This window comes from Talpa occidentalis, unplaced genomic scaffold (assembly GCF_014898055.3).
Source record: "Talpa occidentalis isolate TD23 unplaced genomic scaffold, MPIMG_talOcc4v2.1, whole genome shotgun sequence".
Lineage (NCBI taxonomy): Eukaryota > Metazoa > Chordata > Mammalia > Eulipotyphla > Talpidae > Talpa > Talpa occidentalis.
Window position 1 is genome coordinate 41,118,657 of NW_026555331.1, and position 23,683 is coordinate 41,142,339.

General features: G+C 36.4%; 1 protein-coding gene across 1 annotated transcript; it reads left to right on the plus strand.

The window, feature by feature from the left end:
- The first annotated feature begins 798 nt into the window (after positions 1-798).
- SLC7A13 (solute carrier family 7 member 13) lies at positions 799-11,083 on the plus strand. Its single transcript, XM_037517009.1, is given in 8 exon segments — positions 799-1,198; positions 1,201-1,401; positions 1,404-1,481; positions 5,770-5,840; positions 5,842-5,902; positions 8,984-9,100; positions 9,103-9,338; positions 11,030-11,083. Coding segments are annotated over 8 exon segments (1,218 nt in total).
- Positions 11,084-23,683: the final 12,600 nt, after the last annotated feature.

The window sequence follows — 23,683 nt, forward strand, 5'->3', positions numbered from 1 at the left end:
TTCCGTGTCCCAGTTCTCACTGGGACCTGCCGCTTTTCCTCCCTATTAACTTTTTTTAATGGGAGATCTTACTCGCAGCGTCTCCTCGCCGCCATGTTGCTCCGCCCCTTTAAGCTTCATTTCTTATTTGCACACAGCAAGGTCAGCCAGAGGTGAACGATGGGGTCGCTCTCTTTAAAAAAAAGTAGTAATAAGGCAAAACTTGGATCCTATTAGATAATCTAGGATAGATTTGGATGAAGGTGTGTCCATAGACAGATATCAATAGGGCCCATCCACATGGTCATTGCATGCAACTGAAAGCCAGTTATATGACTAAAAGGGAGGACTTGTGAACCAAGAAAAGAAAATCGTACACTTTGCTGTGTTGGAGAAAGACTCCCTGTTCCTTGCCAAGGCTGTCTAAAGAAACTGGAGTCAGTGGAACAATAATTCTTGTTTATGGTAAAGAACCCTGAGGCTGAGAAGCAAAGTTCACAGGCCAAGCCCCTGTCATTTTCAAGTGGGAAAAAAGAAGGAGCAAAAGATAAAGGCTTGACAGTGCTCTCCCATCTATAGCAGTGTTTTTAGATAAGAGACTCAAATAATTTTTATTCTTTACATCTTCTCAAATAGCTCTGGCTATCTTGGCTATCCCTGTGTAAGATCATGAATAAAAAGAAGCTTTATTTAATGAAGGTGGAAACAAAAAGACAACATTGTTTTATTTCAGGATATCCATGAAAATCCTTTTCAGCAAAATAGGTAGAAAAATCCAGAAATTATAATTTATAAAGAATTTAAAGTTCTTCAGTTATAATGGATAAAGGGAAGAAGATACAGATTAGGAGAGTGTTTGGATATTGCTGGGGCACAAGTTTTTTAGTCATTAATATCATGGGCATGGGAATTTTTGTGGCTCCCAAAGGAGTATTGTAGTATTCTAGCATGAATGTGGGGTTCTCTCTATGCATTTGGGCTGCCTGTGCATTATTGTTCCTCATGACCACTCTCTGCACAGCTGAGATAGGTATAACATTTCCATGTAGTAGAACTCACTACTGTTGTCTCAAGAGATGCTTTGGCAACTTGATGTCTTTCCTCCATCTCGGGACAACCTTGTTTCTGGGGCCAGGGATAGCTGCCAGTCAAGCCCTGCTCCTCACAGAGTACAGCAACCAGCCCTTTTATCCCAGCTGCTCTGCTCCAGAAATGCCAAAGAATGTCTGGCACTGGCCATATTGTGGTTTGTGGGAATTCTGAACGCTTATGGTGTAAAAGAGGTGAGTTGGCTTCAGATGGGCAGCACTGAGCTGAAATTGGCCATACTTGGCTTTATTTCTCTAAGTGGAGTGGTGTTGCTGGTAAAGGGGAGGACGGAGAACCTAGAAAGACTGCAGAATGCTTTTGATGCTGAGTTTCCATAATCTCTCAGATTATGGAAGATGATTTCCAAGGATATTTTGCATATTCAGGTGTAGGATGTTTTACATTTATAGCAGGTAATTAACAATCCATTGAGGGGGGAGTCTGAAGCCATAACTTACTGCATGCACTATGAAATACATATCTTTTATTATATTTTGAGTTTTACTTTTTTTATTTTTAAAGATTTATTTATTATTTAAGCATACAAGAGCTGGGGTACAGGCCAGAGATGCGGGCGGAGGGGTGAGAGGATTCACCAGAGACAGAGTGGGGAACAGAACAGGCAGACTGACTGAAATACTCTGCTGACGGGACCAGCAGGTGAGAGAGGAGAGGTCTGCTTGGCCATTTGGGTTGCTCTCTGGCCGGGGATCGAACTCGTGCTGAAGAAATTGTGGCTTGCTTCATAGTGCGGTGCTTAGACCCTGTGCCACCAGGGAGGCCCTTGAGTTTTACTTTAAATAAATGAGTCAATGTTTTTTCTCTATGACTTTCTAAATCAGATCAACATATGCCAGTCTTTTGTTTCTTACCTACTCTTACCCTTCATCCCATTTATTCCAAAGTGCTTACCTTATTGAACATTTTCTCTTTCTCAGTATTTTTTTTCTGGGGCCGCAGATATGGGGCCTCCATATTGATCTAGTTTCTTTTCTGTTAGTGCATGAATTCTGGGGTTGCAACACTATTCCTCTCTCATATGAAACTGAATCCAAGAATGACCTGCCCAATGCCAGTCTGTGATTGTGCTATGGGTGGGTGTGACTTAGGTTCTTAAATATTTTCAAGTGAAGAGAATCATAGATATCTTAGATTGCTCTGAGGCTGGAATTAGTACTTTTCAATGTCAGAATAATAGTTTTCTCTCTTTAGTCTCTCAGTCAGTCTCTTTCCTTCAACTCTAGCTGAATTCTTTCCCTCTTACCAACTCAAGGAAATTCCATTTATTTTATTTCATTTTTTAGGACTTAAACCTTTTAGCCAGTTCCTACCCTTGACATTTAAACATGAAGCAGATTCTTAACTCTTCAACAATTTTTTTCTTTAATCTTAAGACCTCTCCATGTATGGCCCCCGCACCCCCAGAATTGACCTACATTTATAAAATCATTTGATTGGCAAAGTTTTTTTTACACTATTTTTAAAGCTCTGTACCAATACCTTAATATGAGTAAACTGTGTCTTTACGCTAAATAGGCTTACAGTCTAGTAGAAACTGTGACATCTTTACCTCTCTGAATTTACTCCTCCCCTCCGCCCACCCTTATCTGCAAAATGACATTATGGTTTATAGTCACTGTAATTCTGTGCCTTATAAGCAAACGATGGCATGATGGTATTTTATAAGTAACTATAAGGGAACAATGTAGTTATTGTGGACATTCTATAGAAGATAATATCACTTTCTGTTGTGTTATCAACTGAAAAGGTAGTGATTTTAATTGATGAATCTAAAAAATTAGATTCAGTAGAAAAATATGAGTGAAGCTGTGGAGGAGACCAGAAGTGTGGAAACACATGTAAGACGTGGCAGATAACCTTGTGTGACTGTGAAATTGTTTCTATTTAATGGACCTTATAATAGACATGGTCACATGAAAAGTACATGAGGAGAGAAGAACAAAATAGCATAGTCCTGGAGACAGATGACTGGAGAATGTCAACTTTTAGGCTGTTGGTGGAATAAAAAGATCCAATGAAAAAAGCGACAGCAGGTTTAGAGAATTATAAAAGAAAATTTTCATATGATCCCTTCCCAAAAGATGTAATCAAGCAAGATGTGAAATGCTTCTAAAGTTGATGAGTATGAGGACTGTACAGAAGTCATCTTATGACTAAGTAAGAGGTCACTGGTGAATTTTGAGTGTGTGAGGAAAGTAGTTTGCCTTAAAAATGAGGTATTGAGAACAGAGTATTAGGAAAGATTACTCTTTGATGTGGCTTCTGATTAAGTGAAGTACTGCAATGTGAGAGGCTGGTTTAATGAACAAAACTTCGTTTTTCTTTTTCAGTCACCTTGTCTCTCTGTTTTAGGAGTAAGAGACATATCTCTGCTTGCTATGTGAGTCACTTTCAACCTGTCCCTTGCCAGAGATATTTCATTGTTAGATTATTTTTCTTTGATGAAAATAGATTTACCAAATTTACTATCTAAAAATTATTACAGAACTCTTCACAAACACCTGGCAATAACCAATGCTGGAGGACTCTCAGCGTATGTTTGGATTGTTTATTTAATTAATAAACTTTAACTACAATAAAATTTGAAGTAATACTTTTACTTGTACAATTGAAATTTGTAGGCAGTTAATTTTGCATATTGTAGAAATATCCTTTTTGTTTGTTTGTTTGTTTAAGATCAAGTGTTAACTACCTGTTCAGATGTTATAACTTTACATTGTATTGCCCACCTCTTTTCTATACATCTGATACATAATAAGAATGGTAAAAGGCCCAGATGAAAATATAGATAATACTAAAATTTACCCTTTTACTACTTCAAAAGCTTTAACTAATAATCATAGTCATTAATAACTTATTTAGTGCTAAGCACTTGATTAGGTTTTTATTCTCTCTATATTTTCCATTTCCCCTTATATGCAGGTAAGGAAATAGAAACCTTGAAAGTCAACACATTGTTCAAAAGCCTACGACAGCAAGTGACTCAAGCAGCATTTAACTGAGAGCTTTCTATATTCACCTACATTTCTTTATTCTCTAAGTGCTTAATTATATTAGCTATATAATTAAGTTATATTAGTGTATACTATGGTTATTGCATTCAACCCCTGGACAGATAAGGATGGAAGAAATTTGATGTTTGTCAAATGACAGCTATATATTAGTCACATAGCTTTGGCTTCAAGTAACCGAAACCCATACATTAGCTTAAATAATAAAAAAGGAACTTACTGGAAGAATAACGTATTTAAATGAAGTCCTGAGCAAAAAATTTTCAAGAGTAATAGGAATTTGGAAATATCTAGCACAAGAGCTGGGGTACAGGGCCTCCCCTGGTGGCGCAGCAGTTGAGCACTGGGCTGTGAAGCTGCCCGCAGCCTCTGCAGCGCCGGTTCCATCCCCGGCGACGGTGAGGGTCCCGCGTGGTGCGACAGACCTCTCCTGCTGCCCGCTGCTCTCCTCAGTAGTGTATTTCGTCAGTCTGCCTGTTCTGCTCCCCGCTCTGGCTCTGGTGAATTCTCTCACCCTCCCGAGCTTCTGACTGTACCCAGTGCTTGTATAAATAAATAAATAAATCTTAAAAAAAAAAAAAAAAAGGGCTGGGGGCTACAGGCCAGAGATGTGGGGGGTGAGAGGATTCACCATAGACAGAGCGGGGAACAGAACAGACTGACTGAAGCACTGCTGAGGGGAGCCGCAGGCGAGACAGGAGAGGTCTGTAGGTTGCTTCTCCATGTGCCTTAGTCCCTGGCTGGCAGGGGATGGAACTCGTGCTGTAGAGGCTGCGGATTGCTTCATAGTGCGGTGCTTAACCCCATGCACCACTAAGGAGGCCCCACCTCTGTTTATTTTTGCACTTACTATTGACATAAAAGGAATGTAAAATGCCTTTAAGGAGTGCAAATTTATGACTGACACTTTTACTCTTTTCATGTGTGCTGTGAGAATGTATAACTGCAATTTTACTAGTCAAGGAAAGTTTCCTTTCTTTCTTTTCTAGAAGCGATGGTTTTGCTGAAATTTTAAGTGAAAAGGTTAACCAGGCAAATGGGAAATGAAAGAGCCTTCTATATAAGAGAATGGTTCCAATGGCAATAGGGGATATTGCATTTTTGATGATGCAACAAAGACCAGAGAACCTATGACACAGATTGGCCAAGAGGATTATCATGTTTTCATGGTGATCTTACAGCACTTTATCGCTTTTCATATGCACATTTATCACAGTCACTATTACCTTCCATTTATATGAGTATTTAATTAATATATAGCTCTACTTCTTGACATCAAATTTCATGTCTGCATTTGTTCACCATTGTATCCCATTACCTAAACTCAGTATCTTTTCCGTAATAGATGAGACTGAAGACATAGTTAGGCTCCAAAACATATAGTTTATGTGGACACGGCTTTCATTTCATTCTAATATCTTCAGAAATTTTGCTATTTATAGGCAAATTGAAGAAATTTCCCCTTTATTCATTTACCACTGGACTCAGAAAGGTTAGGTATGTAACTGTTGCCTGCTGTGGGTGTTTGTGTACATGTGTATGTCTGTGTCTTATAGCTAGGGATAGGGATAGGGACAATTCAGTCCAATATTGATATAGGGAGAGATTTGAAACAGAAATTTGAAAATAATTGTTACCCATTGTGATTTTGCTCTTTTACGTCTTATAGGGGAGATGAAAGACCCCAGAAAGATAATTTCAAAATGCATATTTACTACATTACCTCTGGTGACTATCATTTTTTTTACTGGTTAACATTTCCTACCTGACTGTTCTGACACCCAAGGAAATTATCTCTCCAGGTTTGTACATAAATAACTAAGGCAATAATAACAGTGATAATGATAATAGTAATAGTGACAGTTTTGGTCTTTTCAGCGCACTTAAATATTTATCAATGGGAACTGATGTTTGCTTTTCTTTATTATGTATATACATATATGTGTTGACATATGGATATAATTAGAGTCAACTTGTAATTTTTGAGTAACAGAGGAGCCAAAGAATATGGTTTGTCTTAGAAGTTTCATGTTTGGATATAGTAATGCATTTTCTGATAATGAGAAAAAGTATATATAATCTGATGGACGGTGCAGACTTGATTCAAATATCAGTACTCTTTTCATGATCTCATCTCACCAGAGTGACAATGTGTTATCAGTGCTTTTATCTATTTTAACTTTTGCAACATTGATTTTCCAGATGTTCTTCAATGTAACATAAACAATGATATACTTGAAATGTGGGATATTAACAGTAAAGAAAGAAGTGGATACTGGTCAATTAGTGCAAATAATGAATATGAGTATGTAATAGAATGCTGTTATTTTTTTTAATTAATTTATTTATTTTTACAAGCACTGGGTACAGTCAGAAGCACGGGAGGGTGACAGAATTCACCAGAGCCAAAGGGGGGAGCAGAACAGTCAGAATGACGAAATACACTGCTGAGGGGAGCAGCGGGCGGGGAGCAGCGGGCGCGGCAGGAGAGGTCTGCCGCGCCATGTGGGACCCTCTCCAGTGGCCAGGGATGGAACCGGCGCTGCAGAGGCTGCCCAGCGCTCAACCGCTGCGCCACCACGGGAGGCCCTTAGAATGCTGTTATTTACCATAAACAACTCTAAAATTCATGGTGGCAAATGATCTGAAGCATACAAAAATTTTGATTAAAAAGGATTTTATGGCCCCAATTGTAGAATAAGGAAAAAAAGGAGTAAAAATGCAAAAAATAATTTCAAAATGAGTGACAGATTCAAGGAATAAAAGGAAATTTGGAAGAAAACAAGGAACAGGAACCATGGGAGAGTAACAATTTCCTCAAACCAGCATTAAACTCTGAATCACCACCCACTTAGGTAAACCTATCAGCCAGTACTTTTTGAAAAAATCTCTTGTGAGCAACTGTTATTGTTTTGTTAAGTCTTTGAGGCACTGGAAGTAAATTTAAAGGAGGACACATTTTACATTAGCAAAAAATTAAAAATAACCTCAAAACACATTAATATGGAATTGGTAAATAGTTTAATTTACAGTCATAAAATGGAATGATAAGAATTCTTTGGAATAATTATATGGAATGGTTATTAATTTGATCAGCATAACTTAAAAATTAAAAAATGCAAGTCTAAGCATGCACACACACACACAAAACCCCCTCACAGTTTCTTACATGTACATAGAAAATTTCTATAAGAACATCCAAAAAGATGTTATAGCTGTAGTTATATTTGGGGTGTGTTAAGAGGGATTGGCAAGGAAAAGAACATTTACTTTTTACTTTATATGTTTCAGTGCTATTTATTTTACCTTTTACCAAAAACATAATTTTTAAAAGAAATTAAAAGATATGAAGATAGGAATAGAAAAGGGAAAACTTGGTGGTGACATAAAGATTATGTGGTAGAGTTGAACTAGAATCTCTTCTAATTATAACCACCAGGGATCTAGAAAGCATGATGAGAAATCAAAGAAGCACTTTACCACCGGAAAGAACTATTTCTGAAATGTGTCTGCAATGGAAAATATATGGAGGTATGGGTGTCCATGATGAACAACCTATAATACCTTATTTGAAATGAATAATAAGTGAGACTGGAGATTTATTAAAAAAAAAGCAACATTGTTATAGAACAGCAGAAAAAAAAGTGAAAATAGCTCATGAGGCTATTTGATGGGTTCAAAAATAAAGATCTTTAATAAGAATCACTGGTTCTACTTTAACTTTGTTACACTAAAAAAGTTTTACTATTTGTTACAAGCCAGTATGTTGATGTCCTAGAGTTCCTCTGGAAACCAGCCTTGGCACCAAAGTATAACCCTAGAGAACACATACCCTCAGGGATACCAGAGCTAGCTGTGCTTGATCTACCGAAAAGCTATCACTGATTTCTCTGTGTCTGAATGATCTATCTTAGTTTATATTTACATAATATGAATTGGACTCAGATTCCTATAATCAATGGATGTTTTTCCTTTTTGATGTCTCTTATATCTACTGATTTATGTTGAATTAGTGTTTATAAAATCTTATCTTGCAGTAAAAAATCAGAATATTCTCTAAAGAGAATATGGTAAATGGCAGAGTTTCTCCATTCCAGTAGTGGATATTTTGGACTATGTATTTCTTTGTTGTAGAAGCCTGTCCTGTGCATCGTAGCATGTTCAGCAGCCCTTTTGTTCTCTACCATTAGATGCCATAACAACTTGTCTCCCCAGTTGTGACATCCCCAAATGTCTCCAGACATTGCAAAATGACCCTTCAGGAGAAAAATTACACCCTGTTGAAAACCACTGGTTCATAATTTTTACAAGTGCCCAAACGTTATAAGAATTTTAACCTGTGCAAACTTCATTTTCTCCATCTACATATTCCATTTTTATTTTTGTTAAGTAGTTCAAATTGCACCATGACATGAAGCCTTGTAAGTTTCATTCCTGTGTCAGAAACTTTGCATTGTGCTTTTTGACCCTGTAACTTTTAGGTGTCTATAAGCTAGCTTTGGAAAATTAGTATGCATTTAATCATCCATTCAACAAATCAGTTCATTTCACAACAACTGTTTAAACTTAAAATAGATCTGTCACTGAGTCAGTACTAGTTTCATAAAAATGAATCATCCTAGTCCTCAAGAAGTGAAGTTCCTGGTCTACTGGGGGAAGACCATGAAAACCACTTGTGATACAGTGTGATAGGAATAAAACGAATACATGCATATAGTGTTATGTAAGTGTAAAATCAGGAAATAAACAATGAAATGAAACGAAATTCAACTTTCTTGATTATGTTTAAAATTGCCTGCTTTCATTTTGAAATAATTTTTAAAGGCTATCATTAGTTTCTCTTTTAAATGCATCTCCTTTTGTGTGTTCCTATTTTTCTGCAGCTGCTGTGGCTACCACATGGTTTGCTGCAGTTACCCCTTCATTGACATGGTTTATTCCTTTTGTAATTTCTGCCTCATTATTTAGCAACCTTCCTATTATTGTATTTGAATTATCAAGAGTGACTTTATGGCAGGGCAAGAAGGCCAGCTATCTTTGTTATTTAATATGCTTAATATTCGCTCTTCTCCATTTATGTCTGTGCTACTACTAGAAAAGCAATGGATGATAATTTATCAGGTAATGATAAACTTGATAAATTATCTTTATTTTGTAAATTCTATTTGGTCTGTATTATCAATGATAGGGATACTGAAACTCAGATACTAGGAGCCTAATCTACCTAGACCCTGTAAGGTAAAAGTGAATTTTCTATTTTTTTCTGTGTGATCTAAAAGATAGTGGATGTAACCATATTTGAAGACTATCTTCATACACTCAAAACATCTGTGAGATCTTTTTACTAAAAAATATTGTGAAAATTATACATATAATCTGTCTTCATGTTAATTTTCCTTTTTACAGAGTAGATTTTGCACAGTGTAGCATCTTTTAGATTTTGTTAGGTTTACAGAGAGAAGGATAGTATTCTGAGGTGGTCAGGTGAATCATTATGAGTCTTTTGACAAAGATTACTTTGTTTACTTAGGTGGTTAGTTATCCATGCATGCCAAGATCTTCCACAAAAAGTCAGATTTAGCAAGTGGAAAACAGAAGAGACAATAATGCTGATGTGGGATCATGAGTAATAACCACTCCTGTCCTAAAATATCAACTTAATTTGATCACCTCAAAATTCCACCTTTTCAACTTTACTTACTTTTAACTTACTTTCAGCCTGAATGGGAGGGACCTTTAATCATAGAAAAGGAAGTCATCAAAACCTTGGTAGCATAAAGGTACTCAAAGAGGTCCCTGCTGTGCTGAATATCACAACCATGCAGCAGTCTTGGTTGGCTAAGCATCAGATTAAAAGCTTTGCTTTTATTATCACATTTAATCTTTTTAGTAATGCAAAATATGGATACTACTGTAGCTCCATGTTACAGATGAGTAAACAGATTTAGAAAAGTTAAGTCACTTGCACAAGCTACACAGCATGGAATGAATAGAGGCAAGTTAAAATCTAAGCAGTCTCTTTGCAGTGTTTGCCTCTCACTAAGTACAGAGTATAAGAAAGGGTATTTGGGGCCTCCCTGGTGGCACAGGGGTTAAAGACACAGCACTATCAAGCTATCGCCAGCCATTGCCGTACAAGTGCAGATCCCGGCCTGACCAGAGAGCAACCCACATGGCATAGCAGACCTCTCCTGTCTTGTCTGCTGTTCCCCTCAGTATATTTCAGTAAATTTGCCTGTTCAGTCTCCGGTGAATACTCTTACCACCCTCCACCCCCGCCCCATACCTTTGGTCTACACCCCAGTTCTTGTATGCATAAATAAATAAATCTTTTAAAAAAAAGGACAGTAATAGAAAGAAAACAATGTTCCTTGAAATCTCCCTCTATCTTCTCTCACATTTCTCTTTCTACATTAGCTGCATTTTTCTGTAGAGTCCTGATTTTCTCAACCAACCTGATTTTAGCTTATGAGGCAACCCCTCCCTCTCCTCCACACTTCATTGCCTTTGGCATGTTGTTAAACATTGCTTAAACATAAACAATTACATGCTCAAGTTAGCACCATAGGTACATCAACACTCAATGTGGCAACATGATTCTGGGGATTTAGGTCCTAAAAGTCATTTGCATTTTGCAGAGTCAGCATCAGAACTTCAGATTCTGGAAGCTTGGAAGTTATTTAAATTTTAAGTGAGAAAAATCACAGATTTGACTAATATTAGAATTAGAAGAAAATTTTAATGTCTATATCACCCTCACAAAGTAACTATGCTTGAATCCTCCCTCAGATAGGGGTTACACTACTTGGTTAAAGATTTTGGCCCTCTCATTGGACAACTGTCTTAAAAATTTTTTCTTGATATGAAGCTGAAATTTAATTTCTATGTATTAAGTAAATCTATTCTTCTTCCACATTATGTGCTTTCAGATATTTGGTAAAAACCGTGTTCAGGATTTGGATTCTTCTTTGTTCCAGATTTAAACCCCTCAAGTTTCAAAAGTTGCTGCTTTTGAAAACCTTGACCCCTCAACCCCTCATTGTGTTCTTTTTATGTAAAAAGTCCTAAAACATTTATGTTGTAAACAATGAGTTTTTCCAGATGTGGTCTGACCAGGACACAGAGGAGCAGAGCTCCCATGTCTCTTGTTCTAAATATTAACTTGTTTGCTGTTTTGGCATCAAAACACACTTATAAATAAGGCTGGGATATGTCTATTCTAAGACCATTGGCATACCTACTAGTCAAATCTAACAGGTCAGCAAAATTTCTGAAGGAATCTTTTGTTTTACAATACACTAATAAGAAATTGATAGTAACAAAGGATTTTAAAGATTTGTCTTTCAATTTGTGGCAGGTCATCTGCTCAAGAGGGCTTGCAAACTGCATGTCTTACACTATGCATCTCTTCCATCTGAGTGCTCCTGAGCTCTCTTTATAATAAACTGGTGGACCTAAAAAGTAAAAAATAATAATAATAAAAAATAAAAAAATTGTCTTTCAAAGGAAAATTTGCAATATACATTTTATAAAGTTTTTGTTTCATATTATTTTTGAAAATAAGGCCTTCCAGAATATTTATTTAGCAAGCTTCTGTTTTCCAATTCCTCTTGTACTCCTCTTGACCATCAGTGTTTTATCCTTCTGTCATATTTACTTTTAGAAGAGCGTGTTTTGAAATCATCTACTAAGAATTCCTTTGATAATATTAGGCAAGGGGCTTATTTGCTGTACTTTCTAAAGTGCAGTTAATTATACTTAGCTATTTAACCCAAGTGTACTGTGGAGCTTAATCAGTTCTCTACCACCTTACTTTGAAGTATACTGTGCACATAGGGCCTCAGAGATCATACTTCTGGTTTGCATCATGAAATCAAGGAAGCAGAGGAGAAGCCACCTGAGAAGCTGTACTTCCTCTCTATCCAAGCAGGTTTAGAATAGCTGTGAAAGGGCCTCTTAGTTTCTTAGGGCTGCTGTAACAAATTACCACACATTTGGTGGCTAAGAAAACCTAAAAATTATTCTCTTGTAGTTATGGAGGCTTGAAGTCCAAAATCAAGCTGTTGGCAGTGTTGATTTCTCCTGGAGGCTCTGAGGGAGAGTTGTCCCATGCTGCTCACCTAGCTTGTAGTGGTAGTTGGCAATCCTTGGTCCTCCTTAGCTTGTACTGCATCCCTCTAATATTTACCTCTCTCTTCTCTCCTGTGTTGGTCTGTGTATCAAATCACCCTCTCCTTTCTCTTATAGAGAAACTAGTTACTGTACTTAGGGTCCACCTTAAATCTAGTAGGATTTCAACTTGAGATCCTTAAGCTAATTATATCTGCATAAACTCTTGTTCCAAATAAGGTCAAATTCTGAATTCCAGGCGAGGGACCTGGATTCTTTAGGGGGACCACAATTCAACCCATTAACCCAGATCTTACTCGTTATCAGATTCAGTTTCTTGTTTGTGTGGTGATCTCTTCCAGATACAGACACTGATTCATAAAGGTGACCCTGCTTTTGCTTTTCTCTGTGGGTGTCAACTCATCTGCATTCTAGAAATGTAACTAAAATATGCAATATGGAAAGATCTTGACCTCTACCCTAGGGTGTAGTATTGTGATCTTCCATATTAGTCATGTCTCCTGGAAGGAGGGCATCAGTATTTTAAAAGAAATCATGAGCTAGAGCTGAGAACCATAGCCAGGTCCTCTCCAGAGCTGAATTGTTATGATCCTGATCCTGATGGCAGGGCACCCAGCAGACAGAGAGACCTCTGGGAATTCTTGACAAATAAGAATCTCAATGTTACTATTTACACCTTGTTTTGTTGTCTTGGCTAATGACGTAGTTGTGAAGGAAATAATTGTGCTTCAGTGGCTCTGTTTATGTCTTCCCATTAGGCCTAGAAGTTGGGCAGTGTGTCTCAGAAATGACTCCAATCCCAGTTACTGAAAACTGCAGCTTTGCTAAATTTCTTGCACATGAAGCCAGTAGGAAGGAAACAAAAGTCATTTTGTTTTAGTATCAGTCTTATGCCAGTAGATAAGACATGTTGAGCTGTTTCCCGGAATACAGCATATGTACGTATGCTCATTTAGAAGCATGAGAAACAAACCACCTAAATGAAGAAAAGTCACACAGAAATTTTGTAGGAAGCAAAATTTCAGGGATCATATTTCTCAAGGGATTTTATTACTTTAAGATGAGAGGAAAATTAAACTTTCTTGTATTTATTCATAAAAATAAATAAGATACCACCTACACTGGTGAGAATGGCCCACATCACAAAAAACAGAGGATGTGGAGGAAAAGAAACCTTTGGACACTTTTAGTAGGAATGTAGACTGATCCATTCCCTCTGGAACATTGTGAAGATTTCTCAAAACATTGAAAAAAAAACTACCATAAAATCCAGGTACTTATCCAAAGAATGCAAAAACACTAAGCAGAAAGCATATGTGCACTCCTATGTTCATTGTAGCACTATTTACATCAGCCAAGTTATAGAAACAACTGAGCAACAAGGACAGGTGAGTGGGTTAAACTGTGGTATCTATATGCAGTGGAATACTACTCAGCTATATTAAAAAAAGATGAAGTCTTGCCAATTGCAACAGCATGGTTGGGACCAGGGAAGACTATGTTAAGCAAAATAAGTGAGAAGGAGAAAGACAAGTACCAGATGATTTCCCTCATATGTGGAATATAAACAAAGAAAGCAAAGAAACAGATAAAACTAAACCAAAACAAACCCTAGAAATCAGACTGCAGAATTGTGGCTACTAGTGGGGGCTGGGGAGAAGTGGGTGAAGAGGCCCATGGGGCTATGGTGGAGGATAATTAGTAATTTGATGGTGGGTGTGGTGTGGTACCATATATCTGAAGAGGTGTGAACCTGTACACCTAAGTCATATATGGTATAGTAAATCAATGTCACACCAATAAAAAATAATACAATTTAAACTAAAGCAAGCATTTTCTTAGGTCCTTGCCAGGTATAACTAATGATAAGTTCATGCATTTTGAAGCTGCATTGCTAAATGCAATGTGAAAAGAACTTGATTTTGTTCTTTCAGTATAATTTGAGCAACTATCTTGTTCTTTCATATTATTTATTATTAATATAGGAAATTAAGTTAATATTTATTTAATGACTGTTTTAATGAGCACTTCTTTTCATTTCTGCAAAGTCAATAAGGATCTTTCTAATCTCTCCATTTATTTCTATTTTTGTGATATAGCATTGATTGGACAGCCCTCATTTTCATTTGTATTGCTTATATATAATCTTTCTTTAAAAGTTGTGTTTTCTTAAATAAATATTTTGGAAAAGTAATATATCTTTGTAATTAGAGACCCAGATATGGATGTGTCTGTATCAAAATAAATAAGGACTTGGGAAGTTTTCTATCAGAGGTAAAATCATGTGTATAAATCTATAGTTCTGTTTCTATAAAATTAGATATCTATTTCTCTAATTTTATACATATATTCTTATTTTAAGCAACTAGGATCATGGTATTTATAATACTTTTAACTATTTTCTGATCCAATTGACATAATGTAGACATAATGTTTTTTCTCATTTAACAATGTACTTTGGAAATCTTTCCATGTCCTTCTACCCCACTATGTTTTATTCTTTTTAGTGGTTATTAGTTCCTTTTTTTATCATTTCTTTCCATGAAACATATTAATGGTTCCTTTTTTTGAGAGACAGATTTGTTGAAATGATGGTACTCAAAGTATTCATTTTGAGTTATTGCACTTTACTCTTCCTGCTAACATGCAGGTGTCTTTTTCCTCTAGTTAGCTATAATAACTGAATTGTCTGAATTTATCAAACTAATAGTTTATATACTTTGGGTTTTTTTTTGTTTATTGGTAAGGATGACTATTAGATAGATGTGTGTGTTTGTGTGTATGTGTGTATTTCCTGTGCAAGATTTCCTGCAAGTTTGTGGCTTTTTGTTTAATGTTGCATTCATTTCATTGTTTGAAAAGTCTTTTCTTTATCGGCATTGCATATATTAACTTTCTAATATTGTATGGTTTTGTTTTTAGATCCTTTCTCTTTCATTTATATAAAATTTATTTTTGTGCACATTTGGAAAAAAGACTTCAAATTTATTTTCCTTTTTTTTTGACATAAAGTCAATTACCAACCTGATTTTTTAATCATCTTTATTCTACACTAAATGTATAGATTTCTGAATGATCTGTTCTATTGAACCATGTGCCTATTTTGCTCTAATATGTAGTTCTTGAAATTTTCAGTTACTGTCCTGGGTTGAATAGTGTTTCTCTAACATTCATGTCCTTTCCTGAACCTCAGAATGTGAACTTATTTGGAAATAAGGTCTTTACAGATGTACTTAAGTAAGACAGTGTGGGATAGAGTAGGCCCTTTGTTCATTACGATGTGTGTCCTCATAAGAAGAGTGGAGACACAAAGAAGGAAGATGATGTTGATGACACGGAGAGAATGACATGTGACTACAGAGGGTGAGATTGGAGTGATGCTTTAACAAGCCAGGAAATACCCAGATGGCCAGGGACCACCAGAAGGTAAGAAAGAGAGTATCTTCCAAGAGGACACGCACAATTGGTATTTTTTTTTAAAGATTTATTTTATTTATGTATACAAGAACTGGGGTACAGGCTAAAGGTGTGGGGAGTGAGAGGACTCACCAGAGACAGAATGGGAAATAGAACAGGTGGATTAACTGAAATACAGTGCTGAGGGGAGCAGCGGGCCAGACAGGAGGGGTCTGCTGTGCCATGTGGGTAGCTCCCTGGTCAGCCTGTGCTGCAGAGGCTGTGTATAGATTCACAGTGCTGTGCTTAACCCCTTGAGCTACCAGAAAGGCTCCCAATTGGAATTTTAATTTAGGATGTCTAGTCTCTAGACTAGAGAGACTCGTGAGAAAATAAAATTTTGTTTTAAGTCATCCAGTGTGTGGTAATTTGTCACAGTACCTTGTTGGTCTCTTGCATTTCTCTCTCTCTCTCTTTTGGTTAATGCTTTTGTTTTAATAGGGCATGCTTTTTTGTAACTCCATGAATGAGGATTAACAGGAGGCAAATTTTGTGAGATATTGTGTGTATAAAAATGTCTATTTTATTTGTTCATATGAGTGATAGCTTGTGTGTTGTAGAATTCTCTGAAAATAATTTTCCTTCAGAATTTTGAAGGTGTTTCTACATTGAATTCTTTAAAAAAAATTTATTAAGCTATTGTTGGATTACAACACTATATAGTTCAGAAGTATAGGATCCCACTTCTTCAGGTGTTTGCTACCACTATCTTCAAAGCTGCTGTAGAAAAATTAAAAATCATTCTGACTTAAAAAATTAATTTCCTTGTCTAATTTCTCTGGTTAAACCTCCTAGTACATATCTATATAATCTTGAAAAGTTTTTGTTTAATTTTTTGGTCTCCAATATTTTGAAATTTAATAGTAATGCATCTTTACATGACTCTCCTCCCCCCACCTATTATATTGGACCTTCAGTGAGCGCTTTCAAAATGGAAAATAATCTTTAATGGTTTGGGGAGATTTTCTTGAATCATTTCATTGATAAATTCTGCTTTTTTTATTTCTGTTGTACTCTTTTTTTGGAATTATTATTTTGTGGTGTTGGAACTCCTGGGCTAGTTTCTGATGTTTAATCTTTGTCCTCCTATTTTTAACCTGCCCTCCCTACTTCCCCCATTCCTTCCTTCCTTTCTCTCCTTTTTTTGGATTTTGCCATATAAGATCTGATGCTTGAAGATATGCTGGTCATCCTATGACCCTGAGATGAAAATCAGGAGAAGCATAGAGAACAGACAGACCATTACATTGAAAACTTAACAAACCTTGAAACTACATATCTCAAGATTTTTTATTGTGTGCCTTAACTGAAGATGCTTATAATTTTAAGAACTTTTGCCCAGTTCTACTTTATGCCAAAAATAGTTTTATTGGTAAAAGTGGTAAATCGTAGGGTCTTTACTGGTCACTAAGTCGTGAGAGATGCTAATAAATCTCTTTAAACCTGTTTTATCATTTACAAATTGGAGCCAATAACTTCCAGCTAGGTGTTTTTAGTGAGAATAAAATGAGATAATATGCTAAAAATGAGTAACTCGCACATGATGAATTCTAAATAATAATAGTTAATATTATTTAAAATTAATTAATAGTTCTATCTTCTTTCATTTAATTACTGTCTTAATAACTCATGATTTGGCTTAATAAAATTATGTAAATGGGAGACAGGCATAATATACAATTATGGATGGTTTAGCACTTAACTATAAGGATATGATCTAAGAAATGCATAGTTAGGCAATTTCCTCATTGTATAAACCTGATGGAGTGTAATTACACCAACCTGGAGAGAGCAATTTCACAAACTTAGATGGCAAAGCATATTATACACCTAGGATATAGGGTTTAGCCTATTGAGAACACCATACTATTTGCTGTCCTTCATTGACCAATATGTTTTTAAGGGTCACATGACTGTATATATTTTTCATGAATAGTACATGGCACTATAAATTACAATAAAGTTTATAAAACAAGTAAACAGAGTAGCTATGCAATACATTTTTATTAATAATCAAAAATATTCAATAACTAAAAGAATAAATGTGTAAGTGAACTAACGAATATCAATAGTTTCAATTTGTGTAAAGACCTGTGGAAGGAAGTGACTTGGTTACTCTAAATTGGTTTGAAGATAGAATAACATGTATTCAAATAAATTCTATGAAAAATCTAGTATAACTCTCTAGAAAATTTAAGACAGCACATGTGGCAAAATATGAGTTTACCTTAGAACATTGTGTCCTCCCACCTACTACTGACAAAGTAGCTCATTGCATTGTGGGAAATTATCCTGGAGCTCCTCATGGGAACTCAGTTTGAATTGTGTTAAGGACAGATTTTTATCTCTCACTTTAGCTGGGATTTTATCTGAGCATCTTACAGGATTATGTAGCATCAAATTCCAATTTATGTAATACACGTTTAACATTTTGTAATAAATAGAACTCATTAAAACAAATGGAATGCACCAAAGCTGTTTCTACAGAACAAGGTGTTCCTCATAAAAGCCTGTGGCCTCTAATTCTCTTCTCTTTCTGAACGGATGGGTTCATTCTGGGCACCAAAGAGAATTCCAACTCAAATTTCATCATCTTTTGGTTCTAATCTTATTACAACAGTTTGTATTTTTAAAAGAAATACATAAAGTTGAAAGATAATGTTATTTTCTTTTGCTCACAGGAAACACACATTGTATTTTTCACTGACAAATTCTGGCTCACAAAACTGTTGATGTCACATCTGAACTCAAAGCCCATTCTTGTTTCGGAATTTTTTGAAAAACTGATTGCAAATTCTGGAGAAATATAATATAAAAAGCAAGAGCTCAAAACTTCATGATGTTTTTGAAGCTGGTTCAACAGAATCCAAGTTACCTCAGGTCAATATAAAGGAAATGACTTAAACCAATGATTAAATTTGTGTGAAGGCCTGTGGAAGGAAGTTAATGATTAATATCTAAATATTTTATGAGTCAAAAGGTTGAATCCAGGATACATAATTTTGAAAAGCCAAAGTCACATAAGAATTAATGCTGTAGTTTCTTTGGTTGCTGGTCTGGAAAGCAGAAGTTACGGGCAGTTGAGGCAGAAAAGTTACTAATGGGACAATACCATATGTTTTCTTCATTTTATTTATTTTTTTTTTTAAATTTATTTATTTATTCATTCATTTATTTATACAAGCACTGGGTACAGTCAGAAGCGCGGGAGGGTGAGAGAATTCACCAGAGCCAGAGCGGAGAGCAGAGCAGGCAGAGGGACCGAAGCACACTGCTGAGGGGAGCAGCGGGCAGCAGGAGAGGTCTGCGTGCCATGTGGGACCCTCCTGTGGTGGCCGGGGAGCAGCTGGGGATCGAACCTGCACCGCAGAGGCCGCGGGCAGCTTCGCAACCCAGCGCTCAACCGCTGCGCCACCGGGGAGGCCCTGTTTTCTTCATTTTATATGTGAGTTGAACAATGGCCCTGTTGAGTCTCAAGGGATTAGTAATCTTCCCCAGTCAATGGAAGTTTCAGTTTATGCTCTGATAAGAACAAATGTTCATTCACTATCTTATGAATTAGTAATGGCAGAAGAAAAGGGTGGCTGACTTAAGTAGAACATGCCTACATTGAAAAAATTTCAGCTTTGGCAAAACTAATAAAATAGGGCTTAAACTCCAGTGTAAAAGATGATGCCATCAAAGAGTCTCTAAATTAGGGTTTACAAAATGTCTGAGCATGACAATTATCTTGCTCTATACTGGATATAGAGATTCTGTTAGCAGGTTCACACTCATGATGGAGGTGTGTTAGACAATACCTCTTCCTTTCTGGGATTGCTGTGAGGCTTAAATGAAATTATACATATAAATTGTTGAGCCTACAGTAAGGATTCAGAATTTGTTATTATCATTATTATGTGTGTGAAATAGCTATCTACAGAGGCAATTATTTCAATTATCTTATATGCTACTCTAAATCAGGCAACTATGATATGAGCAAGTCAGTCTTCAAGCCCAGACATCCATGTTTTACTAATTTTTTTAACAAGAGAGAATGGGAGCAAGAATTTCTGACATTTCAGAATAGAATTGCCTTTCATTCAAAATTATCAAGGCTCCTTTAAAAGCAATAGAAAATGTTTAGCAAAATTGAAAATGATAATGATTATTATTAGAATTGAAGCCCATTGCCAAATAGCATGCCTGGATGGGTGTAGAGTTACCTGCCACAAAACCTAGTCTACCTCAAATTCTCTCCTTTCCCCATTATATCTTGCTGTCTTTATATTGCTTTCTTAAAATAGTTTCAACAAGGGTTATAGCTGGCTACTTGAAAAAAAGTTGAGTATATTAAATAACACAGTTTATAAGCCTATTCTTTTCAAACTTTGATGGGATACATATTAAAATACAGCAAACCAGAAAGAAAAGGAAATCTTTCAGAACTACTCAGAAGGGCAAAGGAAAATATGAACACTTCTTCAGAAACAGAAATATAATTAGCATATTATAAAGATAAAAGCAGTCTGGTCCCAAGTTCTGTGATATTATATTTTCTGTAAGGTGTCCAAATATAACACCGTAGAGGATTCATTTATAATTTATATTTTCTCCTTACCTTAGGAATGACTGTTTTTCTTGACTTGCTTTCTTTGTGGTAAAAAAAAAAAAATTCCAAATGCTTGAGTGTCTTATAAATGTTATTTATCTGATGGAGAGGATAAAATATCAACTTGGCCCAAAATTTTATGTGGGTTGATCCAATCTCCATGGAGCAATTTTTTCAATATGGTACAAAATTGTTGCTTCACCGTACCCTAATATTTCCATTTCCTAATATTTCCAACTGCTTGCACTGTTACACTTGAATCATTTAGTGGTATTTCAAACTCAGCATGTACAGAATTGAACATCTTCCCTACCAAATCTATCCTTTTACCTCTCAATAAGTGGCATCAGTAACTTCCCATAAATGTAGGCTGGTTCTTAAGAAACATCTTTGTACCTTCTCCCTCACTCCTCCATATTCAACCAGCTACCTAAACCCTGTGATTTCTATCTTGACAGTGTTTTTCACATTGCTCCTCTCCTTTCCATTGCTGCATCTACTTTCCTACTCCTTAACTTTGACCCACGAAATATGGAGTGGGTCCATATAACACCAACAAGCAGTTCTTTTTTTTTTCTAGCACTTGCTACAATATCCCTCCTGTGGTAGCACAGAAAGATATTTGGTCTTTGTACACTGTTCCTTGCACAGTTACTAAAATTCTTGGAATTTCATCAGTGTAGGATGGAAGTATTATAGGGCAGGGAGAGAGGCACCCCAGACCCCGCAAACCTGCCTGCTGTGAATAGGTTCTGCCATCCACTGCATCAACACAAAACATATGAGACTTTAATGGGAAGGAACTTGAATACGTAGGAAACAATACAGGAAAGGCAAAGAATATAGTTTCTAAATCAAGCACTCAAAGTTACCCGTCCTCTTGTGGGTAAAAGTCCACCCAAGCAGGATTGGCCCAGAACAAGGCCCTAAAGCCTGTCACAAGTCTAAAGCATCTTCCAGTGGGGACCCACAGAAAAGGATCAGAAACAAACAGGCAAGTCTGGAAGGAAAAGAATAAAATCAAAATCAAGATAAAAACCGCCATTGTCACCTCCCCACAGGTCTCTCACCCACATCTGTGTCACCCAGTCCACAACCAAAAGGCAAGTGTAGATTCTTCATGTGTCTCTTGGCTCCATGTGCCTCCTCCAGGTCTCCTTTTGGCTCCATCCTGCTTCCTTCCTTCCTCACTCTCCTCTACAGCTTCTTTTCCCCCTGCTCAGCTCCACCCTCCTTTTGGGTGGGGCAGGAAACCTGGAACCTCCCCTTTTCCTGCGGACCACCCTGTTACTGAAGGACCTTCTTTTTTCTAAGAAGGTAACTCTTCGGGTCCCTAGATGATAGGATAGGGTCTGGTCACCAGAAAAACCAAGACATGTTTAGAAGTTTAGAACTTTTAGCCCCCCTCTCTCAACCCCTGGGGAAGTTAGAGGGGCTGAAGATTGAATTCAAGGTACCAGTAGTCAATGACTTAGTGAAACTTCTGTAAAAACCTTAAAAGATTGGATTCAGAGAACTTCCAAGTTGCCAAATGTAGCCATATGTCAGGAGGGTGGTACACCCCATTCCAGGGGACAGAAGTTCTGACGCTCAAGACCCTCCTAAGGTCTTACCATAAACAGGAATCATTCACATTGATATAAGTCTTCTACAACTTATCTTGACAGAATTGCAAAAAGCCTAGTCAACCAGAGTCAAAGATCACACCATATAAATTTATAATCCTTAAAAAACCAAAATACAAATGCATGACCACGAAAAAAAAAAATCATAATCCCTAGAGGATCTTCCTGCTCACACTCAGGACTCCACTGGAAGGGCACCCAGTAATTGCTACTGCTCACTGCCTTTTACCTCATAATGTCCATGTTCATTTTCAGGTACCACTGCCTTGTGAATATCATATCAGTAAACTATATATCACTGAATAAATATTATTACTGCTATGTAGAAAATATAAGACAAATTAGAAATCTAAAAAACACCCCCAATTAGATAACTCCTAGGAGTATATTTATTATATTGCCTACTAAATTAAGACCATACTTTGAGTTACAAACTAAACTTGAAGCTTATCATACTTTTAACTTTAAAACAATTTTTAGTAGCATAATTTGAAAATTCTTTTCGTTCCTGGGAGTATTTAAACCCAGATCATCTGGTTTATGATGACCAATGAAAATTAACACCAATTTTAGCGGGTAAAATTAATCAAACTCTGGCATTTTTAAAATATCTTATTTTGATTGCCATGACCTCAAGCAAGTATGAACCATAGTTCTCCCAAATGGTTCAGTAAATAAACTAATCTAACTATATAAATCTTCTCAAAAATATTTGACCATAGAAATCCCATTACTTGTGCTTCTTATTAAAACAAATCATGCAGACTTTGAAAACCTTCACATAAAGTAATAAATTTTAAAAAATTGATCTTATAAAATGAAAAAGGGACTAAGATGATTCTTTCATTAAAGGAATATTTATATGCCTGCTATTTGCCTGGGAAAAACTTCAGGACTTCAAATGTGTTGTAAGGGTGGAAACAGGAAATAATCTGACAAATAGGAAACTACAATCTAATAGCCAATTCCACATGATTAATCCTCTACAGGGTGTTGCTTTTCTGGTAACTGCAGAAAATGTCATAAGTCAGTGTAGAATTTATGTGATATGGTTTCAGTTGAGATTAAAGGCAGAGCTTCTGAAGAAATCAGTTCAGCATTGCACCTTGCATGTAGGATCAAAATTAGCTTCAGCAAAAATTACTTCATCAGCTTCATTAATTCATTACCAGAGAATTTAAGGTTGTTGGCTTCAAATTGAATACGAAAACACAAATTAATTGATTTAAGGTTTAAGAAACTTTTCACAATTGACTTCCTGCCAGATTGTTGATGGATGTGCAGAGCATTCATCTGTGCAATCTGGTTCGCATTTCCTTGATTGTTACAAATGATGGCATTTCACCAATCTATCTGACTATTTTAATGGCTGGAGAACTTTCAGAAGACCAGAGGCCACATGTAACAATGACTTTGTAGCTGTTTCTGACTGCTGTTGGTGTTGGGGCTTAACTCCAGCTGCAGGGCCTATTGATGAGAAAGAGGAATCCTGGGGCTATTATTGCAGCCACCTAATTCACTTCCAAAGAGCAAACTGAGGCCTCCTGCAGGGTCCTTGGAACAGTAGTTTCTTCTTTTCTCCTGGGGATAGTTTCCAGATCCAAATTGGATGCCCGAAACCACTAATACTTACCTAACCCTCCATATACCATTTTTTCTATGCATACATACCTATGATAAAGTTTAATTTATAAATTAAAAACAGTAAGATATCAACAATAATAACTAATAATAAGATAGAACAGTTGTAACGATATAAGTTATGTAAGTATGAGCGGTCT